The 15,131-nt window shown below is 36.1% G+C and overlaps 1 protein-coding gene across 2 annotated transcripts in view; it reads right to left on the bottom strand.

Annotated features, from left to right (window-relative positions):
• Positions 1 to 15,131, bottom strand: part of NUP205 (nucleoporin 205) — a 45,687-nt gene that overhangs the window by 27,954 nt on the left and 2,602 nt on the right. Inside the window, exons 2-15 of one of the 2 annotated variants that reach the window (XM_062492338.1) lie at positions 14,606 to 14,748; positions 13,425 to 13,596; positions 12,361 to 12,505; positions 11,337 to 11,496; positions 9,942 to 10,170; positions 9,620 to 9,784; positions 8,684 to 8,859; positions 6,671 to 6,787; positions 5,360 to 5,497; positions 4,180 to 4,330; positions 3,213 to 3,418; positions 1,629 to 1,811; positions 934 to 984; positions 131 to 340 (exon numbers count right to left, since the gene is read on the bottom strand). In XM_062492338.1, coding sequence (XP_062348322.1) covers positions 131 to 340; positions 934 to 984; positions 1,629 to 1,811; positions 3,213 to 3,418; positions 4,180 to 4,330; positions 5,360 to 5,497; positions 6,671 to 6,787; positions 8,684 to 8,859; positions 9,620 to 9,784; positions 9,942 to 10,170; positions 11,337 to 11,496; positions 12,361 to 12,505; positions 13,425 to 13,596; positions 14,606 to 14,748 — 2,246 coding nt within the window. The remainder of the gene's footprint in view (positions 1 to 130; positions 341 to 933; positions 985 to 1,628; positions 1,812 to 3,212; positions 3,419 to 4,179; positions 4,331 to 5,359; positions 5,498 to 6,670; positions 6,788 to 8,683; positions 8,860 to 9,619; positions 9,785 to 9,941; positions 10,171 to 11,336; positions 11,497 to 12,360; positions 12,506 to 13,424; positions 13,597 to 14,605; positions 14,749 to 15,131) is intronic. The other variant, XM_062492340.1, reaches the window with a different exon arrangement.

Raw genomic sequence — 15,131 nt, 5'->3', positions numbered from 1 at the left:
TGTTTACAGAATCAAAACACTATCAAGTGCTCTAGGTTACTTTTGCCGCATCAAACCTGCACAGCTTTCTCAGACAGATCTAAGCCACATCAACAACTACATCCTAAGAATATTTTCAAACAAGAATTACTTTTTCAGCAGCTCTCCGGTAAGCTCTGGTGCGGAATCGGAGAAACACGGAGTCCCTGAGGAACTGGAGATAGGGATCAAAGCCAGGAGGGCGGAGACCTGCTCCCAGGTTAGCTGGGAACGAACTCTCCACCAGCGTGCTGATGAGCCGACAGAAGGCACGAGTTAAAGGATATTCTTCACATCGGGACTCAATCTCATTCAATTCAACCTTCCCAGGAGGACAGCAAAAAGAGAAGAAGATAGATCACAGATTTTTGGGGAGGAAGAAACATGTGAGAAATAATATAATAGCATCATCCGTGGATTACTTCGCAGTGAATCAACTTAGCAGCATTTCTGTCTACAGTACAACACAAACAGATCAATAGCAGAAAAGCATCACTACTGTTATTTCAGCTCAGCCAACACACATTCATTCGTTTCTCAGCTACTAGAAGTTATGCCCCAACATCTACCTGCTTTTATTTTAATTTACCACTGTTGTTAGAAGCAAAGTGAGCTGTACCAAGATGCAACAAAACTGAGTCCAATTTAGGAAAATCTTAGGAAGAAATGCTCATGAGGAATTTGAGGGTTTAGATGCTGATCTGTTAGTAATATGAAGCTGAACTAGATGTAAAAGTTGATAAAATTTTCCAGTAATTACAAGCAGGCTTGAAAGTAAATTACAAAGCAGTGAAACAACAGCATCTGTTAGAAAAGTTTCCTATGGACACAGCAGGAGAGGCAGCCTCTGCAAGTGCTTCCCAAATGCAAACACAGATGATCAGAGAGGCTGCCTAGGTACAGAGACTCTCTTACCTCAATACCAATTGCTTGTCTCTGGCCTGGACTTCTCACAGTTTGTAGTATCTTCAAAACAGAAAGAGGAAGGAAAACAGACCAACACATTTCACATAATGAAAGTGCATCTCCCCCACTTTTATCATTAGTAAAAGAAGATACTCATCACATTCTAGTTCTAAGAAGAGGCTTTCTAAATCCTTTAAAGGATAAAAAGCCAAGATTTTTCTGTCTGAAAGGCCGGATTATGTTTGACACTTGTATGCTTTCAGCTTTCCATTCTCCAAGATCTGCATCAAGTTTTCATATTAATGATTTTTATCTTATATTGGAAAGGGGAAAGACATTTCCTTCATTATCTCTTACAATAGTATATTTTAAGAAATATCATAAATTATGAAGCAAAGGTGGTGAGATATCATTATTGTCAGGGTCTCTTATCAGCAACTAAAAATAAGGCAGTAATTACAGTTCAAACAGGACTCTTAGGAAACCTGAATTGATGCAAAAAATAAGCCCAGCCAATGACATCTCTGAGGTGATACTGTCATTTCCAAAATCGTTCCAAAGCACTAAATACATTTAAAAAATTATATGCAACAACAGCAAAAAGAAAATTTAGGAAGAAATACAATAATACTTTGAATACACTATACTGGCAATTTCAACAAACTAGGATGCTACAGCTCTAAGCACCAAAAATCCTAAAATACCTGCGTATATTCCAGGGACTGCCAGAGTGAAGCAGCTATTTCAGGAGATCTTCCAAAAGCAGTAAGGGTTTCTAATAGCTCTGCTTTCAAAATAGGAGGAATGCTGCACTGCAGAAGTCCCAGGATGACCACTACTGGTGTCCACTGAGGGTGCTCACAAAGAGCTAAGCGAGCGTTCTCACTCTACAGAGTTCAACACAAAACAGAACTGCAGATTATTACTTTGAAGGTTTTTCATGTTTTATAATCTCTTAATTCACAGTTCAGTACCAAAGACACTGTTTTGTACGTTGGTGTATGCAAAATATCGAAAGATTTACCGGACAATTCCAAAGCCAAACATGCTAGTCAAACAAAAAGCCTAGTATGAAGATTTACAAGTACTAAAATTGTGCCTATTCACACAGAAAAATTACTTGGATAATACAAGCTTCCTATAAAAACCCACTTTTTTTTTTAGTTGACACACATTACTGGAATTAATCTAAGTATTTACACTCTAGCAGCTTCTTCAAGCATGAGTAGAGGGACTTTTATTACTATTTCTATTACATACATTCTATATAATCCTATCTCTCTATATTTCTGTGAACTCACACTGCATTTGGACATTTGCTGAGAACTTCAATCAATCAATCAACTTGTTTTAGTCTAAGAAGAGGATCATCACTCATGTAAGCTCACTATAGACTCTGAGAAGAACCACCAGAAAGGAACAAGATTCTAGCCTCATCAAATGGCAACTCCCTGCATCTTCAGAACAAATTTATCTTCATTTCAGATTATGATTTGATGATGCCACGATATTTTAGTTTTAAGAATTCCCTTTTCTCCATGCATATCCAATGCCAACATTACAGCTCAAACAGGACCACCCCATTATCATTATCATCAAAGATGATTTTTAATAAACCTATTTAGTTTCATTAATCTGTCTTATGTTTGTGTCAGCAAAACCAAGGCTATGTCATTGTATCACAGAACTTTTAGGCTGCAAAGTCTGGTAGGTACTGAAGAGCAGAATTCTACGCTACTCAGAATTACACAAACAAGTCACAATACAAAATTACACACTGCAATTTTATTCTCCTGGAATTCTCTTCCAGTCAATTCATTCAAAATATGGTACACCTTTGGTGCGGGGACATTTTAAATCATAACCCTGGAGGCAAGTTTCACAGCTGAACACTTTCCTTGCCAAATTTCTACCACTTCCTTTTGAATTCAACTATTACTTTTGGTTTTTCAAACTCATAAATAAAGGCAAAGAACTTTTCTACTCCAGTGATTTATTGTGAATACACCTCACTTCTGAAAGACATCTCCATTGCCAACACCAGAGTCAAGAAAGCAAGAAAATCAGCAATACCAACAATACAGGAAAATACATAATCTCTTTCTGCTTCACCTACACCTTCAGTGTTTGGTCATTATAGTTATTCCCTATGCTTCCCATACTTTGGAGTTCACTAATAAAAATGACAACTGCTAGATACATTTTCTTTACATATTCTTTTGGTCAAGGACGATTTGCAAGGAAAAAAAAAAAAACTAATGAAGAAAACCAAATAAAAGGTTACTTACCCAATTGACTATAACAGTGGTCAGCTGTAAAAATGCAATTAATCCATCCTGCTCCTTTTGTGTGATGCCTCGGAGAGGCAGGTGACGGTACTGGACACTGTCTGCACTTGGCAAGTCTTTCCTCAAGTGCTCATGATAAAGCATCAGAGAGTGAAAGAAATGCTCCCAGGAGACAGGACTGCCACCTGCTCCTTGGATGTTTTCCGCTAGAAAAATGGCAAACAGGCAACAAGATTTTCCTTCTACTCTTTCACAGGGTGAAAATCAGGGTAGCTAAAACTGAAAGGAAAACTTTATTGCCTAAACGAAAAAGTAAAGTTCAAAGGAAAGTTACCGTATCCAAAATTTATCATTTAGGTTTGGGGATTTTTGCTTGTTTATGTTTATTTTGAGACAGAAAGGTACTAAAATAAATAAGTTTCATGAATTGTAATCTTTGCAGCATCATTTATATTTTCAAACTATGGGTGTTTTTTTTATAATTTGACCAATGCAAAATGAATGCAAAACACAGGACCGACCAGCATCTCTTACTTTGAGAAAGTGCTATTATATTATGTGTATCAAAAAATTCTAACTGAACAAAGTGCTTCTGAACAAAGTCAGCTCAGGAGAGTTACGTTGTATATTTTGTAAATACAGCTAACTTTAAGACACTACTCATTTTTTGTTTTATATTAAGCAACACTGACATTCTGCATTTTTATGGTGTTAAGACATGTTTGTTTTTTTTTAAAAAAAAATCATTATTTCACTTGGTGAATTGCTTGCTAAGGTGCTCAAACACCTAATTACCTTACCTGTCAGATTTTTTCTCAGATTACAGTTTCAAGTAAAGCCTTCCAATTTCATCTTTGTACTAACAATGAAATGTTAAAAGTATGAGGCCACAATTCATCTCAAATGAGTCTTTGCACTTTTTGAAAGAAAAGGAGTTGAGAAAGAGCTGAAGTGTCACTTCTCTTACCATGACTACTGCCATTGACTTTTAGCAAACTAAAGCAGTAATGAGCACACTGAGGCCCACTAGCCAGTCCCCGCAGCATTTTCAAGTATGGGATGTAAATTGTGGAAGGAAGTAGATCTCCCATTTGCCTAACAAACTTTGACAAGACAACCTAGAACAAATAAAGATCAGTGTTTAAAAAAAAAAAAAAAAGTAAATCTGAGTATTATAGGAAAACACTAGGCAGTACAAGTCAGAAAACAGATTCTAACATGATCAGGGCTCGGCAGACAAGTTCTTTTGTAGACTGGCCTATTCACTCAGACATGCTTGAAAGAGGAACTAAACAAAACAACTCATGTGACTGCAAAAATATACTGACTCTGCAATTCCGTATTTCTAGTGATAAAACTTACTTCAGCTCCCAAATGTTCCACATCTCACTGTGCAAGTTAAGTAAAGAGCTCAGTGTGCTTGTCATATACCTGAACATACGCACAGTGCTTCCTTTCAGGGTCATATTAGGCTGCTTGCAGATTGCACCTGGCCCTAGTTTAAGTTGCCAGTATTCTGGGTGTGTCTTGGGATTTGTCTGTACAAGGTTTTGCCTAGCACTGCACAGTCTTTCAAGAAGCACTGAGGGCTGACAGCACCTCAGGTATCCGAAGAGTTTCAGGAATGTCTACTTTATCTGCTTAGATTGTTTCTTCATTCTAATTTTAAGTTCTGTCTCTTACGGACTATAATTTTTGGACATTAAATAATTAATATATTCTTAGGACTTTTTATCCCTAATATGCTATCAACTGCAGTTGATAGTGTTTTTTATATTGTTAAGGAATCTAACTTGTCAGTTACACAAAAAAGGCATGTAGAAGTCATCAGACAAAAACACAAGAGAACTACCAGAATCCATTTAGCAAGTGTAGCAAATCAAACAACATTTTCACAGAGGTCTGTTACTCCTCTTTCTTGATAAACTTATTAACAACCATGAATGGCTGGCAGCAGCTCATTTAGGGCAAGCAACAACGACCATGCCATGCAGAGCAGGACACACACAAATCAGTCACTGAAATAAAGTAAGGAAGGTCTTCTTAGAGGCTATCAGTAATAAAGAGAGCGAAATATTTGTTGCTAGAGGGATTTTTGTTATTTTGGCTTCAAGTTCCTAGTGATTACTTAAGAAAATGTAGATAACCTGGCGCTGAGGTGGTCGCTGGTGAGCTACTCCAAGGTAGGAGCCCATGATGGTGGATGTCTGCAGGGGCTCCGACGGACACCAGTACTCATGGGCAAGTTCCAGATTAAAGGGGTCTTTCCTATATAGCTCAGCAATCTGTCAGAAAAAGCAAGATGTTAGAAAAGTATCAATTCCAAGAAGAAAAAACGATTACTTCAAGAATAAACACTGCTTCTAGATTAGCTAAACACATATTAAGAGGCAAAGCATCGTAGGGCTGGTGCTCCAGTTCTTAAAACTTTCTGAAAATTAGAGCTTCTAAAGAACAGTGTTGGAACTAGAGACAGCCAGCAAAATTCAAATGGCAGGTATCAGTGAAAATTTAATAACTTCCTATTTAATTATTATGGATTAAATAATTGCTAAAAAGACCAATGTCACTTCTCCTTAAACAACCATATGCCTACCTTTTTACATTAATTTTACCAGTTAGCCAGTATCATAATTAGAAATCTTACCTGCTATCTGAACATACAAATTTCTCAGAAGAAATTTTTATGTCTAGTTCTTCATTTAAGTTAACTATATATATCTGAGCTGCTTAAGAAAGCATTTCACTTCAACATTTCCTGCTAATGTCCTATAACCTAAAGGAGCATCTTTGGAAAAGACTAGTAATACAAGCTTTTAAATTACCAGAAAATATAAAACACCTCAGTTCAAAATGCAAATCTGTTTTTCAGCATGGATTTTTCTGAAAGTGCAGTTAAGTAATCTTAATAGCTAATATTTAAACAAATATAATTATTTTATTACCATTCTATTTTATATAAAATATGACAGAAAATCCTTTTTAAATGTACAGTTATGGCTAAAACTCTACTGAAATAAAGGAATTTGTAATTCTACCAGCCTTGATGGAGTCATCTTACCGAGTCTACTCTACAGCAAATACAAAACAGTCTTCCAAAACTCTCATGACAAATATATCAATGCATGAGAACTATTTAAACATTTGAATTATTTATCAGAGTAATTGTTAACATTGGGGTAAAACCTCTAAAACCTTCAAACTTAAGAAGCAACGCAGTATTTGCTTTCTAAACAACAAAAAAACCCCATGACACTAACATCAGAAACCAAGGAAGTAAATTAATTCCTTTGTATGAAAAATTATAGAAAAGTGTGTGTGCTTTAAGGAAAAAAAAAATCATCCCAAGAGGGAGAGATCCAACACCATACAGTATCATTCAGATACAGGTTTTCAGATGACAAATGAAAGTCACAACCATGATCTGTCACAGTAATTTACAAGAAAATAAGGCTTACTAGAAGCATTAAATGCTCCAGATCTCTCCGAAGGGAAATAGGTGGATCATTACCCATCTGAATACTCATGTGGATCATGCGAGCATCTTCATCAGCACGATTTCTCAGCTGTTTCACCTACAGGATTTATGAAGTGGAAAAAGAAACAGTGGTCTATATTTAGCTGAGAATGAAATGGAACAGAAATAATTGTCTATATGGCCTATTAAATGTACTTGCATGAACATAGAAAGAATATTCAATTTTCTACTTTCCCAATCCTCTCTCCCCAGAAGAGCTGGCACTCAAAGTTATAGTCAATCACCTGCTTACTGCCAAAGCCCTCAGTGCATAGCAAAAGCCCTGAAATTATACCATGGGAGATTTTCCCATCTGACTGCACCAGATACTTTGGTTTTGCTCCAAAAGGTGGATCCTTTTCCTCTTTTGAATTTAAAAGCTAGACAGCTTAGTTTCAAAGAATGCGAGACCATAATTCACAAGGAATGAAAAGAAACACATGATGCAAATGAAAACATGAATGCAAAATATTGATTCCAGTATACAGATCTGTGGATTGCACCTCTCTTCACCATTCAAGACTACTTCCACTTGCAGCTACTTTATGACTTAAAAAGTTGGGAACTGATGCAACTTTGGAGTTACTCTGTCTCAGCCAGAAGCATTAGCACATATCAATAAATACCACAGGAAAAACAAGAGAGAAGAGCAAGAAGAACAGCAGCAATTTTTTTAAAAAGTAGCCATTTAATCAGCATCCTAAACTTCTTTCTGTTGAAAAGGCTAATTACTAAACAAAAAACAGCTGATGTTTAATTTTAAATTCAAAAAGCTTTTGACATGAGACACCAGAAGAGGCTTATAGAAAGTAAACAGACAGGAGATTAAAAGTCTTGTTAAATACTAAGGAGGTATTGAAGAACAGAATTAGAAGTAAGCAACCAATTCAACACATAAAAAATAAAACATGCTGACAGTCAATAGAGACTAGCTCATGATCTATAATACGTTTCCACATGCAAAACTGAATGAGCAGCAAAATAAATTGTCTCATCAGGAAAAAATAGTTTAAAAATAATAACAAAAACAATATTAACATCTAGAAACAACTGTCAAGGGTCAAAGCAAACTAGCTAAATCAGTATACTAAGTGTACAAGAAAGAAAAACCAATGTGGGAAAGTAATGAATTATTTGAGGTATTAAAGCTATTTATCAAGTTCTGAACTAATATAATGCAGGCAACCAAAAGATTTACCTAAATCATCACTGGCAAGCAGCATAAATACTGAAACTATGCAGAAAAATTAATTAAAATGCTGACTTAGAGATTTAAGTAAAATTGAACAAAGGTTATACAGATAAACAAAGCAAAACAAAGATCCTGCAAAACAGACACTTTTTACCTAAAATCTGAGATTCAGTAGAAATAGCTGAGGACATAAGCCAACCACTACCTATCAGCAGCTAAGACAAAAAGTTGTTCTGTAGAGCTATCTGCCAATTGCCTACTAACAATTTCCTGTGAAACAACTAGTACTGGCCTATATCAAACTAGAATACAAGTCAATGGCCTGATTTTATCTTATAACTTGTATTACAAAATCCTCCTTGTAATGAACACCTGTTTTTGTCTTCAGGCATTAGCTGGAAATTAACTGGAAATCTGAGCCAAAACAAAAAAACCCAAAAAAAAAAAAAAAAAAACCTCACTTGAGAAGGAATTTCAGCATTCATTTAAATTTTAATAATGTAAAAGAAACACTACTGCCACCATACCAGCTTGTTTTGCAAATCTCACCACACTGAAGTGTTTTAAAAACCACATTCTACTTCAGTGTGGAAAACACAACCCAAACACTGTGGCTTCTAAAAAGTGAACAAGTTTTTTGAAGTGTGGGAACTCAAGCTGAGAGCATCATGTCTGAATCTCTGTGCTACCTTGTCCAGATAACAGAAATGCAGACGAGATGCCCACATTTTTCAGTAAGTGCTATTCACACAAACAACTTACTTTCATTGGCATGAGTGCAAGGAAGTCTGTGACAAGGTTATGGATTTTACGGATGTAAAATTCCTCCTGGTAGAAGTTTTCAGATGCCACAACAGATTCAGTCAGGAACAGGAAAACATAATCAGCAATTGCTAGCTCTGCCATTGCCTCATCTGCCTCAGTGAATTCTGCTAGAGCTGGGAAACAAAATTCACAAGAAGGGAAGAAGTAAATAACAATCTGTTACCAAACAAATATATTTCAGGATACACAGCTGACATGCAAATTTCCAGGCTTCTATCAACTCTCTCTTTTTCTACTGTACAGGAGAACTAGATTGAAAAAAAAAGATAAAATAATGGCAGATAATGACCTTAACTTTCTGTTTTAATAAATGTTACAGTGCATATCCATTTACCGCAAAAAAAATCTAAGGCAGTCAACCAAGGATCACAAACCAACTTTAATTAAACATTCATTATAATGTCTGCAGTTTCTTTATTAGATATTTTGGAGTAGACTCAATTTTGATGTAGTAAAAAGCTAGAAGGTTTGTGAGGTTCAAAGAAGAAAAAAGAAAATTATGAATAGATTCATCATCTCAAGATACTGAGATCTAACATCTACAGATGTTAAAAAAAACAATCATGAATCTATTATGGATTTAAGCATTCAAATGATACTAAAGCTGACAATTAAATCCTTGAATTTTCCAGCTCATTAAAATCTCTTTCACTTCAATAAAGTTTAATAAATTATTATTTCTACACCTGTGTACATTTCAGAGCAATTCAATTCACTACAACCAAACTCATATAGAAAAATTTTAAGGAAGTGTTAATGGCAATTTTATCACAATGGTAAAACACATTTCAGAAGGGTAAAAGATCCTTTGACTTACACCACTTGCAAGCTCTGAACACTCGTGTGCAGCAACTGAACTTGGGGGCAATTTACCTGTCACATCAGAGAACTGGGATATCCCTCGCAATGTCAGTGCCCAGGCTAATCTAACAGTAGCTTGCAGGCCTGGTAATTTCCAGGGCTGAGACTCCTGAAGTCGAGTGTGGATCGTTGCTATGTACTGTCTTTCTGCTAGCAGAGGGAGCCGGTGCATCACATCTTCAACAACAAAAACACAAAACCCGTCCTCAGTAAACAAGTGTGAAAAAAGCGCATGTGAAATCCTGCCAATTTGTCACTGATCAATAACAAAATTGCTTAAACAACAATTTATCCATCTGTACAACGTGACCTCTGGGAAAGCTGCCAGCATTACCTTCACGATCCTCTGCCCCCTGTTCCAGAAAGCTGACATCAAAGCAGTAAAGGAGAGCCATAAGAAGAGACAAGTTCACGCCATCCAATGAGCCATCAGCTTCCACTGTTACCTTCTCCAGGTAACTTATGAGGATTAGAGTGTCATCCTTACTCAGGGGTGACTGACAGGTCCAGACAAAGAGACTTTCAGCCAAGGACTGTCGGCATTCTTTAATGAGATCAGAAACCTTTACAAGAAACAACAACAAAAAAAAAAGCCAATGTGGTGAACATACCTATTCTGGTAACAGGTTCAGTTTGTCCTTCCCAGTCAATCATGACGACTGGCTTAAACTAAAAATCAGTCTAAAAACAGCAGCTACATAAAGGTTTGATTAATTTGCTAAACAACAACAGGACACTTCTGCTTGTTAATTGCACGGATACTCCCGTGTATTTCATGAGAGGTGCCAGTTGATACCTGAGAATACACACAACCCAGCACCCCTGTCGAGATCAGGAGACATCAACCTACAGAGAATTTACATAGCTGTAAATGTATCACACAGAAGTCACATTCCCTGTCTCTAATTGCAAACTGCACTGGCAGTTACTCCAGATACACTCAGCCTTCCCCTTGCCCCAAAAAGTGAATCTTCAGGTGAAACTAAGGTAAATTAAGGTAATTTAAAATAACTGAGAAACATATCCTTTCCACAGTTTCTAGATTCATAGTAAAAGTGTAAGACTAGTTCTTTATTCGGTGAAAAATAAATTGATTTATTATTATACAGAATGGCTTTTAGGCAGATCACCCATTCGAAAGGAGTTCAAAAATTAAAACAATAATGTTTAAGATCTTCCTGCTAGAAAAATTATGCTGCAGTTAGTCACAGTGTCAATTAAGTTCAAGACTCACAAAGATGAAAATGTATTTCCAAGCAATTTTCACTTGACTATTAGAAATGCTTTTGTTCATATCAACACAATTGAATTATTAAGAGACTCATTCACCTGACTCAACTTGGTTTCAATCTGTTTTAATAATTTGTGAATTAGTTCACTTTTCTTATGCCAATAGTGTGGATAATGGTAGGGCTGATAATTTAAAATACAGACAGTCTTCTGAATTTGAAAAAGAAAGAAATTTATACACAGTGTAAATATCAGGCTTAGATTCTTACTGTTACAATTCTTCACTAAAAATAAGGCATGCCCTAGCATGTGGGAGCAACAGCAAAATAGAAATGCAGGAAGCAATGTGAATCCCACACTGATACTGCACAAGCTGTGGAGCAGTGCCTGTGATCTGACAGTAGCAGACTTTGTGCAAAGGTAAAGGACTCTTTGCAGTCTAACTCTGTCCTAACGTGCTCAGTAAGACAGAAGAATATCCATGCTTGGTGGATTTTACCTCTTTGCGATGTTTCTCACTGCCCAATCCTCGCTCTCTCTGCAGTTTATCAAATTCATTGTTCAAATCAATGTGAGACACAAGTGTAAGGATCTTCTGAGTCAAACCCTGCTCCATTAGGTCATCTGTAAAGCGTGTTGTCATGGAAATCAACTCTTGACTATAAAGGAAAGAATATAAATTTAATAATTAATCACAGTTTTCAAGTCACAAACACATCTAAAATAAAGAATCCCATAAAATGTATTTGATGACAAAAAAACATACAAATAAATTATACACAGAGAGCAACTAAACGTGCATCACTAATCAGTAAGTAGTGCCCTCTCAAAACATTATGCTGAATGGATACAGTCTTTAGATAGCTGTAGGCTCAAGAACATGGAATATGAGAATACAACAGGGATCAGCTAGCTAAGATTTCCATAAAAAGGAAAAAGTACATACGTATATACAAGATGCACATAAAACTCACAAGCCCACAGGCTCTTTCTTACTAGTAAATGCAATTGTCCAGATACCACATTCAAAATTTATATTTACACCAGAACACATTTTTGCATCTGTCTCTAGCCAACTTTGAAGCAAGCAGAGTGCACTGCTTTCTTTTTCAAGGCAAAAAAATACTAGCACATAATGTTCACCAGTAGACAGTACATTCCTTTAAAGTAAAGGCAGGAGCACAGTTCTGTTTTACAGTACACAGGAAGTCAGAACACAGTAGGGTTCTCAAATACTGAGCAATCACCACTAGTTAGAGCAACAGTAACTGGAAGAGAGTCTGCAGTAAAATACTGCCAAAAGGTGAAGCAGCATGAAAGAACTGAAAGTAAAATAGATATCCCTATAATCCAACAAAAATATGTGCAAAAAATGATTATGCTTAAGAAACAAACGTGAAAGCAGCTGCATCAGGTGACGAGAAAAAACCAAATTTGAGACTAAACATATTCCCTTTAGTCTAAGTAGTTTTAAAAGCACTCAAAACAAAGAGCTTTGATCAGTCCATTGCCGTGATACAGACCTGAGTTCCAATGTCCATGTCTTGCCTTGGCGTGACTGGATGAGGGCTCGCAGTGAATTGGCAATGCATCTTTTTCCATCCCAGTACAACAGAACTGCCACAAGACCTCTTGTAAGGCCAGGAAAATGAGGCTGCTGGTGTTCTCCTGGTGAATGAAAATGCACAGAACGGCCAAAGAAAGCTGAACATACATGCCTTGATAACAGCTCTATATCTTTGTATGTCCAACTGAAATACAAAATACTGCATTCAGAGTAACTGTGGTTATTCACTGCCACTTTGATTTGTTTCAGACACTTTTATCCCACATGAGGTGCTATTGGTAAAATCAGTACTCAACTATTAAAACATACAATTTTTTTTTTCGAGTGCTAGTCCATAAATATCCAAGTCCAAATGGTATTTGCCACTGAACTGTACCCATCTTAATAATTAATTTGAGATGATTATCATAGAAAGATCTTTTATTTCAAATTAAATTTTCTATCTGAAATTACACTGAAAATTCAAGTTCAAAATAGAAAGTGAGTGTGACTTGAAGATGGCTTTCCAAAGGTGACAAATTTGCAATCTACTTCTTTAACAAAATTTCCACGTTAATGAACAGCAGCTGGTAATAACAATCAACAATTTTAACTTAATGATTCTAAAATCAATCTTCTACATAAAGAATGTGTCACTCCCCAGAATACTTCTTCTACTGATCGGTTATTACAGTCACACAGCAATGTATAAAACACAATTTGAAGAATCAGTATCTATTACACTGCTTCAGGGAACACTTCTCAATCATGTTTTAATTACATTTAAATTCAATGATACAGAAAATAACTCATAAAACCTCCTCAGAATATTACCCCCTTTGCAACAACTGAGTGTACAAAAATCAGAGTTAAGAACACTGCTATCATATGACATTACAGTGAGAATTTCTTTTGAAGAACATTCAGTGTTAGGAAGCTAAGGCCTTCACTGCATCACACATTCACCTTGAATGTACACTTAAATAAAAAGGCCCTATTTAAGCTTTATTTCTCCAGATCTTAAATGTTTTCCCTTCTCACCAGCTAGAAGGAGCTCAACAGCTGCCAACTCTCCAATATCAAAGAGGTCACTGAGGATAAAGGCTTCTTTGATGAGCTGCTCTGGCAAAAGCCTAGTTCCTTGCTGACCCTGGATAGCAACTCCTTCTGTGCTTGCTTTCTGAATTTTCTCATGCTGCTGAACATTTTTTGGCTGCAAGAGAAACAAGCATCTAAGTTATTCAAAATGGCAAAAACAAAAGTTTTATACATTAATCCTTCCTCACAAATACAGTTCTGTCAGGTTAAGTTGTCATCCTAAAAACAAAGGCAGTGTTTTTAAACAGATAGTAAAGGCATCCCAAAAATGCCTCATGCTTGGATAGCAGTGGTCTCTCTATGGAAACCTAAAAAAATCATCTTATACAAGGAGTGCTGACATTTAGTTTACTCAAAATACTAGTGGTTGAAAGTAAACTTTGATACAATTCCCCACAGGAATCGGTATCAAGTCAGAAAGACATCTGGGTTGCTGATCAGAACTATTGTGTTACTCCCATCTATTCTCTACATCATTCTTGTTCCATTAAACTGAGATGCTAAAATACACTGATGAAACTCTATAACTGACTGTTAAATCTTCTGACCTACCAATTTAAAAAAACCATCTACTATTGGAGAAATATCACCACTGAAAGAAGATATACTTCTAGTTACTACCTTATGATCCACCAGCCAAGAAACAGGGATTTTTTTCATATTACCTGGCGTTCTGAACAAGAAACAATCTGTATTTTTCAAGTTCATGTGTTCACCAGTTTTGTGTTTTGTTAATCTGATTGAAACATGAGGAAAACCAGACAAAATAGCCTTGTGCTTTATTTCACACACAAGAGTAACAAAAAAAAGTTAATACATGACTGATGGATCATCAGATACATTTACTATTCCTTTCAAAATAATAATCAAAGAATGAGACAAAAAATACATTGTAAATAAAATTATCCTGTATAAGATAAAAAGTAATATTCGTGTATTATTTTTTCCCCACTTAAATACTCTTTATATTCTTGCAGCAGAACAAGACTGGTATAATACATCTGTTTTACGCACTGTAAAAATGTCACATGAAAAGAATGGTCAGGGTCTAAAATGGCATGTAAGACAACAATATAAGACATCAACTCTCCAGCTCATTCCAGAAGAGAGCATTAATCCAGTACCGGATTTCTGAAGAGAGAAATGAAGTCAGATTTGTGCTTCTTCAGAACTTGATCAAGACGATGAACAGCTTCAGGTTGCCTTTTCCAAATGGCATTCATTACAGTCTGCCATATGTCCTTATATGGACCCCACAAGCTTGCAGCTAAAAGGGAAGATAAAACAATGTATTTGAAATAGAGAAAGGAAGGAAACAAAGTATTTATATACTGGCTTCAATAAGTAGACTCTTTTTTAGCTTACTGTTACTCTTGGCATGTCAGTATACTCTTACACCCATCAAGAAGAGTGTATTTTCCTTTCCCAAGGCACAAAAAAAAAAAACCCCAACAATGGTCTGATATAAAACTTAATTGCATTTAGGGAAGTAAAGAGTCAAAAAAGGTGACGGGCACACCTAGATTCTGGTGCTGAAAGTCACCTCACAAGAATACTAACAATACAGGTATTAGGTTGGAAAACACCTTAAAGGTCACTGAGTTTAAGCATTAATCTGGCCAAGGCCACCACTAAACCATGTCACCAAGT

The sequence above is a fragment of the Cinclus cinclus genome, chromosome 4 (assembly GCF_963662255.1).
Source record: "Cinclus cinclus chromosome 4, bCinCin1.1, whole genome shotgun sequence".
Taxonomy (NCBI): domain Eukaryota; kingdom Metazoa; phylum Chordata; class Aves; order Passeriformes; family Cinclidae; genus Cinclus; species Cinclus cinclus.
The sequence above is the reverse complement of the archived record's forward strand: the minus strand, read 5'-3'. Positions and strand labels throughout refer to the sequence as shown.